This window comes from Podarcis vaucheri (genome assembly GCF_965113315.1).
Source record: "Podarcis vaucheri genome assembly, chromosome: 14".
Classification (NCBI taxonomy): domain Eukaryota; kingdom Metazoa; phylum Chordata; class Lepidosauria; order Squamata; family Lacertidae; genus Podarcis; species Podarcis vaucheri.
In genome coordinates, this window is record NC_138752.1 from 38,571,660 (window position 1) to 38,585,897 (window position 14,238).

General features: G+C 41.7%; 1 protein-coding gene across 5 annotated transcripts in view; it reads left to right on the forward strand.

Moving 5' to 3' along the window:
* The window catches only part of TBC1D24 (TBC1 domain family member 24), a 31,488-nt gene that overhangs the window by 7,377 nt on the left and 9,873 nt on the right, over positions 1-14,238 (forward strand). For 4 of the 5 annotated variants that reach the window (XM_082198973.1, XM_082198975.1, XM_082198976.1 and 1 more), the window contains exons 2-3: positions 7,188-8,222; positions 10,176-10,193. In XM_082198973.1, the coding sequence (XP_082055099.1) occupies positions 7,264-8,222; positions 10,176-10,193 (977 nt within the window). In that variant the 5' untranslated portion in view covers positions 7,188-7,263. The remainder of the gene's footprint in view (positions 1-7,187; positions 8,223-10,175; positions 10,194-14,238) is intronic. The other variant, XM_082198977.1, reaches the window with a different exon arrangement.

Below are 14,238 nucleotides of genomic sequence, written 5' to 3' on the forward strand. Positions count from 1 at the left end.
ATGCTCTTGATTGTATTTGATCTAGAAATGTTGGTATTTGGGCTTTTTCAAAAAAATGAAGTAATTGTTGGATTCATTTATATGTTGTTGTTATCAAAGAAAGTGCTTCAGTTGCCTTTCTCCTTGTAATAACACTGGCCTGATTCACACAACACACTTGTTGGCTTAGCAAGATCGTGTGAACATGCTGGCTCCCAGATAGGACCTCACACAAGCTTTGCTCTTCCTTGGTCTTTCTTGCTGCCATGCCAAGCTAAGCCAAGGTTTGGCTTAGTATGTCATCCAAATAGTGTTAGAAACTGAGATATGAAAGCTAGGAACTAAATGGCACCTTAAACCTAGGTTATGAGCACAACAATGGAATGTCTAGGCACACTTTTTTATAACAAGAATACAAAACTGAAAATGAATGAACTGCAGCTAAAATATTATGCTCATTTTTCACATGGTCCAGTCCCTCCCCTGCCAACCCCTGTAATAGTCTTAAGAGGGTCTCTTATCCAGTCTTCAGAGAGTAGCTGGAAGTGGGGAGGCAGAAAAAGGTCCTCCTTTCCTTCCACTCTGCAGTTTTAATCTAAAATCTTAGATGCAGTTCTGCACCCAGAGCTCAGAAACTGCTTGCACTAATGAAATTCCCTGTTGCAAAATGCGCCTAGAACAGTGCAAGTTTTGAACACTGCATCCAAACCAGAACTCATGGGTAAGCATTCTCCCCACTAAGCATGAGTTTCAGCCAAGGTTTGTTCTTTGCAACAACTCATTATTAGTGAGCACCTTGTCTTAGTATGATGTCGAGAACCAGCTCGACATCCGAAATAATCAGTCTCACACCAAGATGACTTGAAGAAAAAGCTTTGGCTTTTGCCATGCAATGTTTATTGTGTCCAGTGAAAATAATTCATCCTCTCTCCTCCAGCACAGCGCTTGTTCTGCGCCTCGTACCCAAAAGTAACAATCACAAGAATGTAACCTTGCCTTTGCCCACAGACAAAGAGAGTGTTATGCTACGTGAGCCAATCATTTAGTCTAGCATGAGGTGTTCACGCGCTCATCATGCTCTTAACAATATCTCGTGCTGTAAAATCACTCTGCAATAATAAGAACTCTGCTCATGCTCTCATGTACAAGCAATCATTTCCCCACAGTATGATATAGCAGCAAAAAGGACCACAGAGGAACAAAGCGACTATGAGGCGCTCTCCAGCAGCCTACACGGTCACATCGTCTTGTTGTGTGAACCAGTTATACAGTGGTACCTTGGTTCTCAAACTTAATCCATTCTGGAAGTCCATTCCAAAACCAAGGTGCACTTTCCCATAGAAAGTAATGCAGAATGGATTAATCCGTTCCAGACTTTTAAAAACAACCCCTAAAACAGCAATTTAACATGAATTTTACTATCTAGTGAGGCCATTGATCCATAAAATGAAAGCAATACTAGTAATCAATGTACTGTACTGTAAAATAAATAAGACAGTATTGTAGATGATAAAAATTAAAATTAATATATTTTCTTACCTGCTCTGATGATAGTCATTGTTTGGATGGGGGGCTTTTATCTATTTTCACAATCGCACAATCAATCAGTAGCTGAACTGGGTTCCACACAGTCACAAAAACAAAAGAACCGAAAAAGCCACAAAAATAAAATAAATAGCAAAAGCAGCAAACTTAATCCATTCCGAAAGTCCGTTTCACTTCCGAAATGTTCAAAAACCAAGGCACAGCTTCTGATTGGTGCAGGCGCCCCAGAAACAATAGCTGATAGCCACATCAGATGTTCGGCTTCCAGAAAACATTCAGAAACCAGAACACTTCCAGGTTTTTGGTGTTTGGGAACCAAGGCGTTTGAGAACCAAGGCACCACTGTATATAGATTCAGAGGAAAATGGATCAGGAAGCAATTGCCACCTGAAACACTGGCTAGGTTAGCATGAGTTACTGTGATCTACATTCCTGTAGTCCCAGTTTAAGTGGTGAGAGAAGCTGATGCTGATGTACACAAAGCCTGAGGCAATTCACAAGGAGATAATCGAACTACATTTAACCTCATTAAGGCAATCCATTGAACTCAGTGCATCAGTGTTGGACAATTCCACTACAGAAACAGTATTTCATTAACTCTCATAGATGAACTGAGGTAGACATTTCCTGAGGTGAGAGAATTGTTTCTGTTGCCAATAATGCATGTCTTATTGTTCAGTAAATCTAATGTTTCCTGTTGCTGCACTTGTCTAGATTTCTGCATGTCTGTTTAAAGAAAACTGAAGCTTTGCAAATCCCTTGGAGCTTTTCTTTACCCCCACAAAAAAAAATATCTTTATGACAATAATTTGGAGCTTGGTCATCCTGGCCCCACAGTAGCCTTTCCCTAGTAGAATGGTCCCTCTTCTAAATACAGCAATACAGTGGTACCTCGGGTTAAATACCCTTCAGGTTACATACACTTCAGGTTACAGACTCTGCTAATCCAGAAATAGTACCCTGGGTTAAGAACTTTGCTTCAGGATGAGAACAGAAATCGTGCTCTGACGGCCCTGCGGCAGCAGGAGGCCGCATTAGCTAAAGTGGTGCTTCAGGTTAAGAACAGTTTCAGGTTAAGTACGGACCTCTGGAACAAATTAAGTACTTAACCCGAGGTACCACTGTACCCATAAGGAATGGCATCAGTGTAAATACCATGAAATTGATACTTTAAAACCTTAACTTGTCCACTAGTAACATCCCTTGCTCAATTCAAGACTGACAAAAATAATCGCTGAACAAGTGCTGACCATCCGTGTGTGTGTGTGTGTGTGTGTGTGTGTGTGTAGAAATCTGGAAGAGCTGGTATAAACAAGAATGGGAGCCCTTGGAAATAGTCTGTTTGTATAAAGTGAGGTGCCATTAGACTCATTCTGCTCATTGCATTACTTCAAAGATTTGGGCATCTGTGTGGTAATGTGGATCTGGTCCCATATTTGTGAATGTGTCCTTGTGTCCATATGTGTCCTTGTAGCATTAATGGTAAGAAATGTTAGAGTTAATACAGAAATTAAGGAAGAAGGGGTGTTAACCTTTTTCACTTCTACAGTATTTTTGTACTAATAAAAGGTACCCGCATTCTCTAAGTTGCAAAGACTTTACTGTATAAAATGTCAACACGGTTCTGATTGAGTGCTCTGGGGGAATGCCAAATGGTCTACTCTTCTTAATCGAACCAAAGAAAGTATGTTGCCCTTCCAAATAAATCCACAAAAGTTATTAGCCATAGATACGCACCTACACTAGGTGTATATGACCCAAAATGAATTAAGGATCTGACTTTTTATAAAAACTTGATTGACAGAGATAATAAGTTAGCAGGCAAGTGACTAGGCTACAGGTAAGAGCACAAATTAAGGTTTCACCTGTTCCCTTCTTCTGTAGCTTGCTACTTTAAAAACCACAATTGGCCTCTATTTCCTGACTCAGTTGGAAACTATTAACCATAGTCCCTGGGTTGTACGCAGTAGGCAAGATTAACTGAGCCTTCTTGGTCTGTTTACATTAGCAGGCAAAGAGAAGAGTCAAGTGAGAGCAAAGGGCTTGTGTGCAGGTTGCTCAAAAGCTTGTGCATATCCTGGCTTTTTATCATACCATTCTGCCATGGTCGAATGTTTAAGTCTACAGCTACTCACTTTAATAGCTAAATGATACTTCTATGTACAGAGCTCAAATATTGCTGTGTTAGAAGCAGGGCTGTTTAGATCTTTCTGGGAAGCTTACATTAGACTTCTACAGAAAACAGAATGCTGGCTAGCTGGACCTTGGTTTCATCCAACAAAATAGTCTCAACTTCTTTCTCAGCAAATTTCTAGCCCTTAATGTTGCAATTGTAGACCAGAAAGTGGTGCTGTGACTGATGCAGTCTCAAAAGCCAAGAGGAAGAGGATTTTCTGAGACTAATAAAAGAAGTGGCTCAGCTAAGCTGTATAGACAGGCCAGTTGAAGAGGATCAGATTCCCATCCATTCAGATCTGACGGCTGATAGAGACCAGAGCATCATAGTTCTTTGTGCCTCCCTGTAACTAACAAGATTAATTTACATGAAACAATCACCAGTGTTGTTGCATTATTTAATCGAGTTACAGCATCTGGATTTCCTCATAGAAAATGGTTTTTTGCTTTTCTTGGAAGAGGGGCTGTGGGGTTCACAGTTCTGCAAAAAGTGTTGTGGAGAGTTGCTACTAAAGAGGCAGCAGTCTGCAGTTGGCAATCTGACCAAATCAGGGATGTGACTCAAGACAACCTTACCAGGAACACTTAATCCGTGTTGGGTAATCCATAACAGTGGACTAAAATACTAATTATTTCCCATTCTGCCTCCTAATCCCAGCCCCTTTTTAAAAAGAACAGCGATGCTTCTAGTCTCAGCAAACAGTGAACCTGCTGGTAACCAGCAGTACTGGAAACTGGCTTCTGCCATTAAATGCAAACTGTCTCTTGTTTGCAGGGATTTTACTTTTGTTTTTCTCAGTTCTGCTTTTTGGTCAAACTCTTTGTGCATATTTAAAAACGAATATATTTTGCAGAGCGCAGACACTGAGATTTCAAAAGGTACAGAAGCTCATGCCATAAATAAATTGTCTTTAAGGTGGCTGCTATTTTCAAGCCTGATAAAAATAAATGTTCGAGGGCAACAGCTGTGATTCTCACCTATGCGCTCTGCTGTAAACCCTGTATACTTAACTGGAATGTATAAGCAGGTTGATCTGTTTATGCTGAAGCAGGAGAAAAAGGAACTCTGCCAAAGAGGAAATTTTGATTGCAGCTGTATACAATGGTGCCCCGCAAGACTAATGCCTCGCAAGACGAAAAACCCGCTAGACGAAAGGGTTTTCCGTTTTTCAATGCGCTTCGCAAGATGAATTTCCCTATGGGCTTGCTTTCGTCTTGCGAGTCTTGCAATTTTTTTCGCTCCCCCCCCTTTTTCTAAGCTGCTAAGCCGCTAATAGCCTTTTAGCCGCTAAGCCTTTAATAGCCGCTAAACCGCTAATAGCACTAATCCGCTAAGCCACTAATAGGGTTGCTTCGCAAGACGAAAAAACCGCTAGACAAAGAGACTCGCGGAACGGATTATTTTCGTCTTGCGAGGCACCACTGTACTAATAGTAAACTCATCTTCTGTATGTGGATCCTTGCATAGCCAAGATGGCACCAACTCTGGCGAGCGGGAGATATCGGCAGGCTTGGATTTGTAGAAGTATTTTTTTTTAAAGGAAAAAATATTTAAGGGGTGAGGAGATATTTTTGAAAAATACTGCTGGGCTATTTGGGGGGTGGGTGGGAGGAATAGAATGGAGTGTTCTGGAAAAGGGCATGGCTGGCTGGAATTCTAAACAGAAGAACTCTATGCTGCAACAGTTCCCACTTGTAACCCTTTAACCATGTATTATAAAGGTGGCTAACCTGTGGCCCTCTAGAAGTTGGAATTCAAATACCATCAGCCTTGGCCAGCATGGCCAGTAATAGGGGTGTTGTAATTCAGCAAGACAACAGATTAGCTATCCCTGATATAGAACCTATACGTGATAGTCTATGTATACCCATAGAGTGTTGCATGTAATGTGTGATGCAGTTCTGATTCTCTGCATGTGCCTGATAGTTTCAAATCATATCTCCATAGGGCTTCCTAAAGACATGGGTTGTATCAGAGTAGAATAATTAAAATGAATGTGCCTGAGTTAGGTCAAAATTTTAATCGGTCTACTTGTGAGTAGGACTAACATTGGCTATATCATTTGATCTGACACCGTACTAATTTTGAGACTAATGTGGAATCTCAGATATCCAGATTAATATTCAACCAAGATCTTGATTTATCTGGACAAGGACTTGCCCTCATTGCCATGCCTATTTATACGCAATATTTATAAGCATGTTTTCCTTAGAGTAGGCAAAGGTTCAGAATTTTAACAGAAGTGAGACAACACCCACTCTTGGCACATGAACCAGTATTTCATGCATTAGTGTAACCTGTTATAGAAAACATATTGATAGACACTTAATTTCTTAAAGTTATCTGGTTTTTAAGTGATGGAGAACCACTTAACTTGTCTTTTATTAAGTCTGTCATAGCACTTAATACAACAGCCAATACTGAATTTCCAAAGCTCTGCTTACAAAAGCAAATTTGCTTTCCTATTGGAAAGCTGCTGCTTAAACTTTGGGACTAAACAATTTATTGCCATTCTACAGACAGACTAACTATGCGCATGTTGAACGTACATCCCTGACTTTGTTGTTGAACTCCTGCTCTTCCAAGTGTTGTACAGGCCTATGTTAACCTGACTTGTTAGGCTGTATCTTCCAGAGGATTAGCCCTGTTCGTTACAGCAAAAAGAACCAGAGTCCTGTGGCACTTGAAAGACTAATTTATTATGGCATTAATTAATTAGGCTTTAAGGTACTACAGGATTCCTGTTTTTATTTGGCTACAGCTAGTAAAATCCTTTCCTGCCTATGACCTAGTATGCTCACGAAGCCATTGCATTTCCCAAAAAGCTTGATAATGTAGTCTCCTATGGCAACTCCTTCCTCAAAAGACAGAGGATTCTGATATGGCAGTAGCATTTGCATCTTTATTTTCTGATGTCCTGTATAATTTCCCCCCACCTCCCTGCTTTCTGGTACCATATAAATAAGATGTGCTGGAAAGGGATGTTTGAGGCAAATTACAAATGGTACCTCAGGTTACAAATGCTTCAGGTTACAGATGCTTCAGGTTATAGACTCCGCTAACCCGGAAGTAGTACCTCGGGTTAAGAACTTTACTTCAGGGTGAGAACAGAAATCACGTGGTGGCAGCAGGAGGCCCCATTAACTAAAGTGGTACCTTAGATTAAGAACAGTTTCAGGTTAAGAACGGACCTCCGGAATGAATTAAATTCTTCACCAGAGGTACCACTGTATTCTTCAGCTCAGTTTACTACAGTTTTCAGCCACAGAACAGTGTATTGCACAGATAGAAAAGGTTAACCCACTGAGGAGGGAAATACCGGTACATCAGTTTAAAAGTAATAAGCCATCAATTACCTGAGTGAAGCCCCTTTGCAGGCAGTCTGGAACTTGCACTCCACTGCCAATAGCAGGACAAACTATTAACAATTTACATGTTCTTGACACGAAAGTAGCCGTAACCTGTTGTTTGCTTTGTTCTTTTCCAGGAAAAAGTGAAAGTGCTCCAAGGGCCAGATAAGATACTTGCTTTTATGTCATTCTGCGAAGAGTATCTTAATAGCTATGGGTGAATATAGCCGCTTTATAGACTGGGATAAAATGGATTCTACAATCCAGGACCAGGATGCAAAGGAACTGACCAGCACAGAATTTCAGGACCTGAAGCAACTGGCTCGCCAGGGATATTGGGCCAAAAACCACTCTTTAAGAGCCAAAGTGTACCACAAACTGATTAATGATATCCCTTGCCGCACAGTGACTCCAGATGCCCACGTCTACCGGGACATTGTGGTGAAAATTGCTGGCAAACGTAACAGCGGCAGTCTTCCGCTTCCAGAATTTGTGGACAACAGCCTTGTTCCCACTTACTGCCTGAATGCAGAAGGCATTGGGGCAGTCAGGAAGATAATTTCATGCATTGCAAGCCAGTTCCCGGACATATCATTCTGCCCAGCTCTGCCTTCAGTGGTAGCACTTCTCCTCCATTACAGTAGGGATGAAGCAGAGTGCTTTGAGAAGGTCTGCCGCATCCTTGCCTGCAACGATCCCTCCAAGCACTTCATTGATCAGACATTCTTGGCTTTTGAGTCGTCTTGCATGACTTTTGGCGATCTGGTTAACAAATACTGTCAGGCGGCCCACAAGCTGATGGTAGCAGTTTCCAAGGATGTGCTAGAAGTATATTCAGACTGGCAACGGTGGCTTTTTGGAGAACTGCCTCTGATATATGTTGCACGGGTCTTTGATGTATTCTTGGTAGAGGGCTACAAGGTTCTATACCGTGTTGCACTAGCTCTTCTCAAATTCTTTCATAAAGTCAGGGTTGGGCAGACTATGGAGTCAGACAACGTTCAGCAGGACATCCGAGCTTTTGTTAGGGATATTGCAAAGTCAGTGTCTCCTGAGAAACTGCTAGAGAAAGCTTTTGCGATTCGGCTCTTTTCACGGAAGGAGATCCAGCTTTTGCAGATGGCCAATGAGAAGGCTCTTCAGCAGAAAGGCATAACCGTCAAACAGAAGAGGTAAAAGGGATTCATACATACTCCAGAGAGGCTTTCCCTCTCCTCTAGTAATGCTCTTGACTTACATGGGAAGTGGATATGGTTGCAAAAGCAGAATAATGTGGGTGCTCAGTGGAAAAGTATAGAGACTGTACCAACTTAACCGAATAATTACATGCGTATGTTTGCTTTTTCAGCTTCTGATAATTGGGCTTTTAAAGAACAAGGACCATAGTGGTGGAGCTCTTTCAAAGCACTAGTCATGTTTTTTTAAAACTCTAAATAGATTGTGTCTTAAAATAATATAAGAGACTGTGACTTCCCATATGAACTTGCCCCCTTCATTAAGATCTGAAGAGGGTCTTCTCTGCATTTGCAAAGCCTCAACTACTAATGGGAGAAGTAGGAGAAAGCCTTTTCTGATGCCCCACCTAGATTATAGAACTCCTGTCAGGGTATAATTGTGTATTTTATTGCACAAGCAGTGTGGATATTTGGTAGAGTGAAAAACAACCTGCTGTGAGATGTAACAATTGTAATATTTATAGAAACCACTAAAATCATTAAACAAGATATATTAAGCAGGCACAGAACCTCTAGCTTACAACAGTGTTAGAAACTCAGATAGATAAGGTAGACACCAAATGGCACCTTAAACCTGGCTTGCAGTCACCACAAAGAAAGGCTATTCATCCCAGGGGGCTGGACTAGATGACCCTCAGGTCCCTTCCAACACTACAATTCTGTGATTCTACAATTCTGTGACCTCAACTACATTGCTTGACTGTAGATTGCTCTTACAGATATTCAGTTGTCCAATATGCAAGAAAGAGAAACACACAGTGGAAATGGAACTGGTATTAACTATGAACTAAGGCAAAGGTTTTTAAACTGATCTGTGAGTTGTGTTTGGGTGGCCTGTGGAAAGGCTGCATCATGGACCTGCACCAGTAGCAAAAAGTGCTGAGCGCCCAGTTAATTTTGAACACTGGCTTACAATCTATAAAGACAAACTTAAGAGAAATGGGGTGAAAGGGCTACAGCTAAAAGTACTAAAACTGGGCAGAGTTAAGTGCACGAGGCATCTTTGATGAAAGAGCCCTTTAAGATGTTCCGCTGGGGCTTATTCAGCTGACAAGTGTTTGTGAAAGCCTTAAAGTTTCTATATTCTTGTCAGAAGCATTGACATTTCAGAGATTTGGGTCAGTGTTCTAAATATTCCATTTATCGTTAGTAGAAATAGCACAAGACCAGTGGCTGACAGGCATGAGAACGCTGTGCTTTTGTATAAGCTGAACAGCTAGTATTCTGTAATCACAGAAACTTGATTGGAGGAAATGTGTTCTGGTTGTGTGGCCCAAAATGTAAAGCTTCAAGGAGCTCGGTTAACAGCCTCACAAATAGTTTCTTAGCATTTCACACATGCAAATGGTTTGGTTTTTGAAATTATGTAATCTGCACCTGTCCAATTTTCCAAGGGGAGGGGATTCCATTTTTATGTTAACTCTGTATTTTTGTAATATTTTGTTTAAGTTGTCTGTTGCTTCATTTTTTGTACACCACTTAGATATATTTTTAATACATTAAGCGGTATGGAAATTAAATAATCCAGATCAGATCAAATGAAGTCAAAGGGTAAGTACCACAGCACTAACAGGAAAACCTCAACAACAGAGCGCAGTCGCGTATAAGGAGTGAGAGTAGAAGGGAAGGTTGAAGGGCAAGTTCAGAAGTCATAAGCAGTTAGGTGAAGAGACATTGTATAGAAAGATAAATGTGATAAGAGAATTGAGGAGGAAGAACTGTGATACAATGGTTGGGTGTCCATCTGTTCTTTAATCTCATTCATTTGACTTCAAATCTTACTCTTGAGTTTTTCTCTAAGGCTCTAATTTACTGAACTTTTCTTGATTTCTCTCTCTCTTTTGTCTCGTACTGTCATTTCCCTGTCTGCTGCACCCCTTCTCTTTGCAGCATTGCATCCCCAAAAAGGTAGGTTTCAAGATTTGAATACTCCACGCTTTGCTTTTCTCTTCTGCCTTGGCTTGACTTCCTAATGGCTGTTATCGCGGCTTATGCTTGGCTGGTTATGCCAGTACCTACTGCAGTATCAGATGGTGGGGAAGCAGGGTGGGGGGGTTGCAATTCACAAATGTCTTTCCAGAGCTTTCAACAGTCCTGCTGTCAAGTATGCTGTACAAGGTTTGCATTCTAGTCTAGCCTTATTTCTCTGCACTTTCGTGAGGATTTCACTGGTGAAACACAAGCCTATTCTAACATACTGTAGGGGCTACTAGTCTTTTGTTGTTAAAAGAACTTCTGAGCCATATAGTGATAAGGCAGAATGTTAAACATGAAGTTGCTTTGTGTGAATAGATAAAGATTGTTAATAACTGTAGAATCATAGAATCATAGAGTTGGAAGAGACCACAAGGGCCATCGAGTCCAACCCCCTGCCAAGCAGGAAACACCATCAGAGCACTCCTGACATAGGGTTGTCAAGCCTCTGCTTAAAGACCTCCAAAAAAGGAGACTCCACCACACTCCTTGGCAGCAAATTCCACTGTCGAACAGCTCTTACTGTCAGGAAGTTCTCCCTAATGTTTAGGTGGAATCTTCTTTCTTGTAGTTTGGATCCATTGCTCCGTGTCCGCTTCTCTGGAGCAGCAGAAAACAACCTTTCTCCCTCCTCTATGTGACATCCTTTTATATATTTGAACATGGCTATCATATCACCCCTTAACCTCCTCTTCTCCAGGCTAAACATGCCCAGCTCCCTTAGCCGTTCCTCATAAGGCATCGTTTCCAGGCCTTTGACCATTTTGGTTGCCCTCCTCTGGACACGTTCCAGTTTGTCAGTGTCCTTCTTGAATTGTGGTGCCCAGAACTGGACACAGTACTCCAGGTGAGGTCTGACCAGAGCAGAATACAGTGGCACTATTACCTCCCTTGATCTAGATGCTATACTCCTATTGATGCAGCCCAGAATTGCATTGGCTTTTTTAGCTGCCACGTCACACTGTTGGCTCATGTCAAGTTTGTGGTCAACCAAGACTCCTAGATCCTTTTCACATGTACTGCTCTCAAGCCAAGTGTCACCCATCTTGTATTTGTGCCTCTCATTTTTTTTTTTTGCCCAAGTGCAATACTTTACATTTCTCCCTGTTAAAATTCATCTTGTTTGTTTTGGCCCAGTTTTCTAATCTGTCAAGGTCGTTTTGAAGTGTGATCCTGTCCTCTGGGGTGTTCGCCACCCCTCCCAGTTTGATGTCATCTGCAAATTTGATCAGGATGCCCTTGAGTCCATCATCCAAGTCGTTGATAAAGATGTTGAATAAGACCGGGCCCAAGACAGAACCCTGTGGCACCCCACTAGTCACTCTTCTCCAGGATGAAGAGGAACCATTGATGAGCACCCTTTGGGTTCGGTCAGTCAGCCAGTTACAAATCCACTGAGTGGTAGCATAGTCAGTAGTACAGGCATCCCCAAACTCGGCCCTCCCCTCCAGATGTTTTGGGACTACAACTCCCATAATCCCTAACTAACAGGACCAGTGGTCAGGGATGATGGGAATTGTAGTCCCAAATCATCTGAAGGGCCAAGTTTGGGGATGCCTGCCCTAGTAGTACAGCCCAAGATAGTTTTGTGCCTAGGGAGGTGTTCAGATGATCTGGTATATAAATTCCACTTAACTATGATAAGGGTATATTGGCTGCAATTCTTCAGATAGCGTTATAGGCATAAAGTACCTTACTCTTACTGACAGGGTTGTATGTTGCCACTTATATGTCTGAAGGTGGTTTGAGGACTAAGGCCGGGTTGCTATATGGGAGTCATCCTCCCTGCCATTCAGACAAGCACATGTGGTAGGTGTAAAGTCCCTCCATATAGTGCCTATACATTTACATGTTCCTTGTATTTTGCTCCATCTCCTTGCTTCTGACCACCTCTGCCCTGCTGGTTCATACATATGCTGGTCAGTCGGTCTCTCACATATGTGCACGCGTGTGCTCACACACACACACACGCACACACATATATAAGCACTTCTTTTGTCTGTTTGCTGCTTTTATTATTTCATGACACTATCCTTCATTTGCCTTCTCCTTTTTCCAGGGAGTCTTTCAAAATAAATGATGGAAAAGTTCCTAGGCCCATATTGCTCTGGGACATGTCAAGCCTCCTTCACAGCCAGATCTCCTCCCAGGCTTGCTCTCAGTGAGCCTTGACCCTTGAATCTCCCTAATTTTTTTCTTCTCTGAACCTTAGTCAGATGGCTGCACATGCTGATTCCCTATCAGGGTCTTCTTTGTTGCTCAGACCTCCCCTTAGTACAGGCAATGACTGCTTTGCACAAGTTATATTCCTGACCCCCTTGCATGTTGGCGGAGTGCACGTAAGCCAGTTACCCTCCCGCCTTTTTTTCAGCCCCTTCTGGGTTGTGGCAATGCACGTGTGCGCTGTCACCTGTCAATTAGTCATTGCCTGTATAACACCAGTTCCTTCCTTCTTATTTTTTTCACCTTGGAAGCAACAGAAGCACATTGTACTGGAAACTTGGAAGAAAGCACCTAAGGTAGCCTGGTGACAATCAGGGGCATGGCTCAATGCATTAAGGCATTAACCAAAAAGAGCTTCCTACAGCCCATACACAAATACAGAAAATGAATGCAACACATGAAGGTGTGACTAAGTGTGGAACTATTGCCTGCAGCCCAAATTGGATGAATGGCATGTTCTTCCCCACCCTCAGTTAAGCTTGTTTCCAAGATCTTTTTAAAAGTATACAAGCCCATGTGGTATTCAAGCCCATAACTGAGAAGCCAGTAGTGAACTTTTAACAAATTTCTTGATAGCAGCAGTGCTTTTTTTCTGTGGGGACTCAAGGGTACACGTACCCCTAAACATTTTGTGAATCTTTGTACTTTTGTCCATTTAGTGTATTTATTTTTCCCGATTTGAACCATAAAATGGTGATTTTCTTGAGTCAAAATGAGAGTACCCCTAAAAAAATTTTTTTAGAAAAAAAAGTACTGGTTAGCATCATGTTTATTAATCACTCTGCCACAGGTACACAGTCCATGTGCTTTGGTAACAAGACATGAGATTCATGTTAGCTTGAGCTGCCTAAGCCTTGGTGGTTTTAAGGCTTAGAGATTAGTGATAAATTGTAGCATGCACACTGAACAGAGCAGCCTTCACAACTTGTAGATCATGCTTGGAAGGAGACTAATCAACAACCTGATAATCCTCTGCTGATATCATGCAGGCTCCTATCTGCAGTGCTTCGGAAGTACATATAACTGGCTCTGTGGCTTATCTGTGCTGAAGGGGACACATCCTGCCTATAGCATATGCAGTCAACTATGCATTTTGATTAACTTCTGGTTTAAGGACAGAACATGAGTTGCTTCAGAAAGGCAGCCACACGATTTTTGAAACTATCACTTCAGTTAAATTTTGAAACTACCTACAAATAAGCATCCCTCACTTAATTAGATATGTGCAGACGATTCCAACTAAACATTACAACAAACTTTCTGGTGGCAGATGTTCGACAATGGAACTGGCTACCTTGGAGGGTGATGGAGGTGATGGGAGATTTTTAAAAAGAGCTTAGATGGTCATCTGCCAGGGATTCATTAGCTGAAATTCCTGCATTGGAGGGGATTGGACTAGATGACTTTGGGTCCCTTCCAACTCCACAATTCTATCATTCTATTAGCCGCTAGTTTTCTGCAAGGTTTACAGTATGCAGATGTGTCCATAATAAAATGGACAGGTGGATCCCCTCCCTTTTTTTTAAGAATGCCTTTGCACTATAAGTGGCCTGCATTTCAACTCTTCTTCCTAGCATGTACTGTATAATAACTCCAACGTTTGGCTTGCTTCATGGTACAGTTCTTGTATATCTCTGACATAAGCTGTGAAACCTGCATTTAACTCTAGCTTGGCTGTCAAAAAGAATTGGCTATATTTCCTTGTCACTGGCTTGTATGTTATCCTCCTGTTTTATGTATTGGCTTCCAGTGCTTT